Source organism: Dromaius novaehollandiae, chromosome 8 (genome assembly GCF_036370855.1).
Source record: "Dromaius novaehollandiae isolate bDroNov1 chromosome 8, bDroNov1.hap1, whole genome shotgun sequence".
Classification (NCBI taxonomy): Eukaryota; Metazoa; Chordata; class Aves; order Casuariiformes; family Dromaiidae; genus Dromaius; species Dromaius novaehollandiae.
Window position 1 is genome coordinate 12,628,567 of NC_088105.1, and position 7,910 is coordinate 12,636,476.

The following is a 7,910-nucleotide window of genomic DNA, read 5'->3' on the forward strand; positions in this document are numbered from 1 at the left end:
GGAGGGAGCGGGGAGAGCTGCCCTCACAGCCCTCTGCGGGTGCCAGGGCAGGCTGGCTGTGATGTTCCGGGGGCAAAGTCCTGCTGAAACCCTCCTGTCTCTTAGCAGCTTCAGCTACCTTTTTGGTAGGCAGCCAACAGGCAAGTGAAAACAGCCCCTAAAAGTCTCTAGTTTCACCGAGCTTCCTACAGAGCAAGTGCTGAGGGGGGAGCCAGCTCCCAGCCTGTGGGCTTGGGAGTCCTTCGGGCCACCATGAGCCATGGTTTGTTGTCCCTGCACATGCAGCTCTGTTTTTCTTGCAGAAGAAAAATGCCGTGATCCTTTTTACCGAGTCACCTGCAGCCATCGCGGCCGCTGGCTTTGCCCCAGCTCGCGTTTTGCTGCTCCTGCACTGCGGCAGATGTTGGCCCGCGCACAGCACAGCTGTCCGCATCCGACCGCTCCTCCCACAGCAAACTCCGATTGTGCAACCACTGCGGGGCGGCTGCTCAGCAAGGGATCTGCCCCCCTTCCCCTGCCTCCGCAAGTGCTCCCCGCGTCGCCTATAAATCCCACGTGCGGCCGCCGGGCAACGCTCGCAGAGAGACGGCACGCATGGCGGGCAAGGCTGGGAGGTAAGGCAGGAGCCAGCACCTGTGTCCCGTCACGGGGACACCGCTAATGGGCATGCCGCGTTAGCTCTGCACGGGGGGAGGCAGAGAGGCGTTTGCATCCCTCGCGTTCGCTAAGAAACCTGCCGCAGCACGTCGAGTGCCCCAGATGTGCTCCACAGGCGTCCAACGGGCCGGGGCGGGGGTTGGTGAGCAAAACCCAAAGCAGACCCTGCAATGTCAGGCTGAGGGCCAGCCTGAGAGCGAGTAAGAAGAAAAATGCTGTGGACTGATATCTCCAGCCTGATCATCCCGTGGTTTGAGTTATGTCAGAAACTTTTGAGGTGAATTGTTACAACTCCTTGCAGAAGAAAGCGTGGTAGCAGCAGGCACAGGGGTAGGTGAAGCTGTGTTTCCGTGATGGTATTCCTAGCTTGTCAGCACAGGGGTGGGAAATTAAACACTCTGCATAGCTATGCTTGCGGTGCAAGTGTGTTCCTACCCTGCAAAAAAAAAAAAAAAAAACGGGGGGGGGGCAAAATAATGAGTAGCTTATACTAGCACTTAAGAAGGAAAAAAACAAATTTTCATTTCAAACCTGGGAAGCAAAGTATTCTTTTAGCGTTGACTTTCTGCTGAAAGGTGAAATCGTGCATGGGGAATTCAAAGCTGTAGAGAAAAGGCTGTGTCCAACCCCTTCTTTTCTGCTGAAATTTCTTTTTCCTGGGGAGCACGCAGTTGTTTCCTGCCCGGACTGGGGGACAGGACCAGCTTATTGATGCGAAGATCGTGCGCCGTGTAAAGTCCCAATACGTGCCTTTTTCTTTTTTTTTAAGAAAGGCATTGGCAGGTCTCCAAAGATTAAAATACAAACATTTGCACGACTGATAAGGAAGGAGAGCTTAGACACAGCTGTAAACAAAAACTGGCAGCAATTCACGGCTAAACTACATATTTACCAAGCGTATCCCGGGGGCGAGCGCGGGGCTCTACCGCCTGCCAACCAGGCCGCCCTCCAGCGCAGGCTCTCCCTGGAGACAGCGGGCGTTTAAAGAGACTTGGTCTGGGCAGCGTGGGGGCGGAGGGGACGACTGTCCGGGTGGAAATGGGGGGCGGCTGGCGCGGTCTGACCCTGCCCTCCCTCCCCGCAGCGGCACGGCGGCCATGCGGGTGGCCGTGGTCGGCGCCGGCGTCAGCGGCTTGACGGCCCTCAAGTGCTGCCTGGCCGAGGGGCTGGCGCCCACCTGCTTCGAGCAGAGCCGGGACGTCGGCGGGCTCTGGCGCTACACGGTGGGCAGGCGGCGGGGGAAGGCCGCGGCGGGGGGAGATGGCGGAGGGGAAGGCTGGGGGTGGGCCCCGCTACCTGGGCTGACGGCAGCGGCGGCGCCAGGAGCACATCGAGGACGGCCGGCCCAGCCTCTACACCTCGGTGGTCAGCAACACCTCGAAGGAGATGTCGGCCTTCTCGGACTTCCCCTTCCCCGAGGACTTCCCGGTGTTCCTGCCGCACGCCCGCCTCCTGGAGTACCTCCAGCGCTACGCGGAGCGCTTCGCCCTCCGGCAGCACATCCACTTCGGGGTGAGTCCTGGGGGGGGCCGGGGCCGCCTGCCGCACCGCCGGCTGACTCCTCCGCTCCGCCCCGCAGACCACTGTCGTCAGCGTCAGGAAGCGCCCCGACTTCGCCGCCACCGGCCAGTGGGACGTCGTCACCGAGGCAGACGGGACGCGGGAGTCGCACGTCTTCGATGCCGTCATGGTCTGCAGCGGCAACTTCTCGGATCCCTCCCTCCCGCTGCACTGCTTCCCCGGTACAGCACGTTTGTTTGTTTGTTTTTCTTTAAGCACTTTTGAAGGCACTCTCAGGACAGGAGAAAAGGCTTGCAAGCTCTTTTGAGCCTCTGCATCCCCACCTAATAGAGGCTGAATCCCAAGATGACACCAGCACAGCCCTTCCCCTAATGTGCTTCCAAGTCCCATGCTCGGACACATGCACGTTCCTGCCCTCCGAAGTGAGGGTAACGTGCCTTGTTCAGAGCTGACTCTGCTGTGCAGCACCAATGTGCCCTTAGCCTCCTCGGAAGACCACATGGAGTTGGGGATTTCTTTGTTCTGTACCACAGAAAGCTCATTTGGGGGGTTGGTATGTCAGTTTTTTAAAGCCCAGACCTCATTTTGGAGTGGAAATGCTGGTTCTGTGCATGTAGGATGGACAGCTGGACTTCTCCGTGTCCCTTGCAACCACTGATAGGAATTCCTTGTTCTTGCCATCTGGATTGTTTCAATACCACTGTTCCTATGAAAACTGCAAATACTGATGCGTGCTTGCTAAAGTGATTAAGAGATTTTCCTTTTCCCCAAGGCATCGAGAGGTTTCAAGGCCAATACTTCCACAGCCGGCAGTACAAGCATCCAGACGTGTTTCAGGGGAAAAGAGTCCTCGTGGTCGGCATGGGCAACTCGGGAGTGGACATTGCCGTGGAGGCCAGCCGCGTAGCCGCAAAGGTACCAGTGCCGACCACTTTGGGGTGTGCGGGGAAGGTAATGTTGGCTTTGCTGTGCACAGCCAAGGGTTGCAACAGCTCTGTTTGCAAGCCATCAACGCAGGAGAAGTGGGCTGGGGACCTCTCTCTGAATTTGCCCTGCACGCAGTATTTCTGGGTCCATATTTCTCTGTTGGAAATCTTCCCTGAAAGAAAGGTGATTGCTCTCTTCTCTTGTTTCACCTTTCTCTCCTGCTGCCAGCAAATCTTAAAGATGCTGTCGCAGCTTTTTCATTGTGTAGCTGTCTATGCTGTGCTTTGTCTGGAATTACTTTGTAAAGGCAAAGAAACAAATTCATCATCTGAATTTTTGATTCTCTGCTATTCCCCAGGTGACAGTTTGCACTGGCCGAGGTGCCTGGGTGTTCAGCCGCGTATTTGACCATGGCTACCCATGGGACATGGTTTTCAACACTCGCTTTATGAACCTGATTAGGAACAGCCTCCCAGGGGCCCTCACACGGGGCCTGATTAGCTACAGGGTGAACCAGTGGTTTAATCATGAAAACTATGGCCTTCAGCCGGAGAAGAGGTACTTCTCAGGTGGCTTCCCTTCAGCGTGGTCTCAAAGGGGTTGTGTTGCAGGGGAATGGGGAGAGCTCCCTCTGCTCCTAGGCAGAGCCAGACTAGCACAGGCATGAAAGCCACAAGTGTGGGAACATGCAGACTGACCCCAGACTACAGTGCTAGGGATGACCCCTGGCAGGGGTTTCCTGGTCCAGCCGGAGAAGGTGAGCTCTAGCCCTCTTAGAAGGTCAGAGAAAGAACACTCCAGGAACAGCCAGAGGAGTTTTTCCCAAGTGATTCCCAGAAAAAGAAGAGGAAAGAGGTTTAAAGCATGGATCAGCTCTGAAAAGAGTAGGTTTAAAGAATAATTGGATGAACGGAGGAAGAACGAAGGAGACATCCCCATGAGTAACTCGGGCTGTGGGACAGGGTGACGTTATTGAAAGTGTGAAATGCCCTAGTGTTTGGAGAGGAGGGAGACAGCACTGTTTGCCTTGGAGCAAATGAGGTTGTGGGGCTGGAGAGTCCAGGGTCAGAGTAAATGGTACAGCGCAGTGCTTGTTCGTGGTCTCCCAGCATTCAGAGCCCCTTGATCTCTCCGCAGCTGCCTAGTACGTGAGCCTGTGTTGAACGACGACTTGCCAAGCTACATCATCACAGGGAAGATCACCATAAAGCCAGGCGTGAAGGAGTTTAAGGAAAACTCTGCCATTTTCTACAACTGCCCTGAAGAGGAGCCTATTGATATTGTCGTCTTCTGCACGGGCTACAACATCTCTTTCCCGTTTCTTGAAGAAGCAGATGTCAAGGTGGAAAACAATCATGCATCCCTCTACAAATATGTGTTCCCAGCTCACTTGCAGAGGCCCACCCTGGCTGTCCTTGGGCTGATCAAGCCACTTGGAGCAATCATGCCTGTGACAGAGATGCAAGCACGCTGGGTAACCCGTGTCTTCAAAGGTAGGAGAGTTAACATGAGCTCTCCTTTGCACCAAAATGCACTTTAGACCGGGCACATCCTGTCCCCGACATGCACCAAGAAGGATTTCTGTGCATAGGGACATCACAGCTAAAAGTTCACTTCACAGTGGATGAGGGACCATTTCTAGGGCTCAGACTTACCTCTTCCCAAGGATTTCACTTCAGCTGAACTACAGCAATGTGATTGCACACTTGGTCCAAACCCCATGCGAGTTCATGGGATCCATGTTAAATTGCTGTTGTTGCCTGTTAAGCTAATGCTTTATACTTTGTCTGCTGGAAGCTAAGAGCATGCACTTGGTTACTTACTATGACTTAGCTGATGTATAGTCACGTATCTGAACCCACAAACTGGCAATCTCAATTAGGTTGTCCAAGAAAATATTTTCTCTCTAAAACACTTTAGAGCTCAGAGCACAGAGATGAATGGTGTTTTTAAGAAGAAAAAACACATAAAAACAAAACCGAACGCAATTCCACTGGGCTGGCGTGCGGGGTGCTGCAGCAATGCTCTTCCACAGAGTGCAGGAAAGCACTGGGATTTTTCCTGGGGACCGTGCTCTGGGCTTGTGCAGCCCATCTCAACCCCGCATCATCACCTGATGCCCTGACAGCACTAACCTGTAAGACTAGGAGAAACTACTAGCGAGTTTCTACAAACGTGCAGAGTTGGCTCCAGGCAGAATTCCCTGCTGCTGAGCTAAATCAGAGAGGTCAAGCATTCCTGCCCTTTGGCGGAAGGCTTCCCGTATTTTGCACCACTAAATGAGTTCACAAGTCTCCCCAGAAGTTAGACTTTGCAAGGTGCTCTCCTCTGTTTTCTAGGCTTGTGTCAGTTGCCTCCTCGGTCTGCTATGGAAAATGAAGTAATGGAGAAGAAGAAAAACAAAGTCCAATGGTAAGCCAGTCCTCACTGTCCCCAAGGCCTAATGGTGGACTGAAAAGCCCTTGGAGTTTTGGAGGCAGCAATATGCAGGCTCAAACTCTGTGGTTGTTCCCTGTATTTATAGTGGAGGCAAGCTGGGCACTCCCAGATCCAGCCAAGGTTTTATTAGCTTGCACTGAAGAGATCTGATGTAATCTTCAAATTTGACACTGACGTTTTGTGTGGTGGTGATGAGAAGTAATCAATTCAGCACAATCAAGATTAAAGCTTACTTGGAGAGTTGAGAAAGTAGCCTGTGACCCCTAGGAACTGGGGGATAAATGGCAGAGAAATTGATGGTAATAAAGGCAAAGTAATTCAGCAGGAAAAAATTAACCTGACCTGTACGTACATAGTAAACTAAGTCTCACATCTCAGGAAAGAACTCAGAGTCATTGTGGTAGGTCTCTAAACACATCATCATGTGGTTCATAGGCAGTCAAAAAGTCAAATCAAAGGCTAATTATTAGGAAATTAATGAGATGAAATCATGAAATAAGGCGATTAATCCATCGTTCACCTGGATCACTATAGTAGAAAAGATGTAGTAGAGTGAAATAGAGAATTGCCACCAACTGCACAGAATAATTTCTGTACAATACAACACTAAACAGGCATGGCTTTTTTCAGCCAGATGAAAGTAAGACATGAAGCTGTGACTTCTGCAGAGATAGTAAATGGGAAACAATTCTCCCTACTTTTCACAAAACTCAGTGGACATGAATTTGAGGCAAACTAAAGGTTGCTACCTTTTTCATGCAGCACACTACTTCAGTGCAGAGAGGAAAGAGAAAACTAGTTCCAAAAAAAAATTGTCAAAGTCACATGGAAAAAGATCCATTAAGATGAATGTGGGTGTCCAGATGCTACTTCTGTGTTGTGAAGCGAGTGACTGAACGATGCGTGCTAGGAAGGTGTATGCCAGAACCAGGATCACTTTATGCAAGCTCAGTTTGTTTTGGGCAGGATTTGGGACCAGACAGCCCCTCATTCCCATTCTTCACACCCAGTCCTTTACTAAGAGGACACCACATGTTCAAATGTAATAATAATGCAAATTAAGAGTACCTGACTTCCATTCCCTCTGCCAACCCAGCTGACACCAGTCTCTCCCCCACCTCCTTTTCTCTGATTCATTAAGGTTCGGCCTGTCCTTCGATGAGGTCCTCAAAATTGATTGTCTGGTGTATTCAGATGAGATTGCCTCCTTCATTGGCGTGAAGCCCAACGTGCTGGCGCTGCTCTTCAGAGATCCCAAACTGGCCCTCTCTGTTTTTTTCGGCCCTTGCACCCCCTACCAGTTCCGGCTGCAAGGTCCTGGGTGCTGGGACGGGGCCCGACAAGCCATCCTCACCCAGTGGGACCGGACCCTGAAGCCAACGAGAACAAGAGTCACCAGCAGCTCTTCAGGCATCTGGCCTTCTTTCCTTACTCTGTTTGGGTTTCTCCTGCTCATGGCAGCAGTGTTTTTTGGTTTCCAGTAGCCCTGATGTGATTAAAAAGCCTGTTTTTTGTCCCGGGGAACGTAATCTCAGATCAGACAGCTCCATAGGGTGTCACGGTGCTCCTGGGATAGGACAAAAGGGATTTCAACAGACAAGGAGAACAAGTTTAAACCTTTAACCCATAGCACTAAACTCTCTCTCCTTCAGCTACATCTTCGCAGGCCTGCTTAGCTGATGGAGCTGCTGATACCAGCCTCCCCCAGCACTTTTCACCCCTGTGCTTCTCTCAGACCTGCCCGTATTGCTGCTGATGTGATCACTGCTCGCTAGCTCGCTCTGCAAAGCACATCTGCGCAGCTCCAGCTAAGCTCCTTGGCCAGACTGGGTGGGTCAACAGGCAGCTGGGACGCGACCTGCAAAAACTGCTTCGGTTATTGAACCTACTGCCAGAAAGGAAAACAGGGGCCCAGCCCTACTGCAAATCAGCCAGGAATCAGTGTCTTTTAAAGAGGCTTTAGTCCAATAAGAAGCTACCTGGGCTGGTTACACAGGTCAGACGGCCGCTTCTTAGGACCTTAGAGCTCATGAGCCAGATGCCCATGCTGCCAGGCTCCCCTCACGCTCTTGCCCCAGGGGCCGGGCAGGAGCAGTGCGAGGTGGGGGCCGTGCTGGGGACGGAGGCCATCGGTTGCCCACCTCACCGAGGCATGGGCTAGGATGTGAGTGGAGCTGAGCGCTCTTAGCTCCCCCAGCAGCTCCCCCAGATGGTGCAATTGCCGGGCTTGCTTTCTGTATGCAGAGTCTTTTGCACAATAAAAGCTTTATAAGCAGGAGAGTGCTGCCTGTGCGGGAGGCAGCTGCCTGGTCGTGTCCTTGCTGGGAGAGCTGGCCAGGTGCTTGGGCCCTTCCCGGGGCTGGGTG

General features: G+C 52.5%; 1 protein-coding gene across 2 annotated transcripts; it reads left to right on the forward strand.

Annotated features, from left to right (window-relative positions):
• Positions 1-383: 383 nt before the first annotated feature.
• On the forward strand, positions 384-7,822 carry LOC112997363 (flavin containing dimethylaniline monoxygenase 1). 2 transcript variants are annotated; one of them, XM_026123348.2, is made up of 9 exons: positions 384-614; positions 1,742-1,880; positions 1,981-2,169; positions 2,237-2,399; positions 2,951-3,093; positions 3,464-3,663; positions 4,243-4,598; positions 5,445-5,517; positions 6,686-7,822. In XM_026123348.2, exons 1-9 carry the CDS (start codon positions 595-597, stop codon positions 7,026-7,028), a joined length of 1,626 nt encoding a protein of 541 aa, XP_025979133.1. In that variant the 5' UTR covers positions 384-594; the 3' UTR covers positions 7,029-7,822. The 2 variants fall into 2 exon arrangements, with proteins under 2 accessions (XP_025979133.1, XP_064371768.1); XM_064515698.1 differs by lacking the exon at positions 1,742-1,880 and having other exon boundaries at positions 518-614.
• Positions 7,823-7,910: the final 88 nt, after the last annotated feature.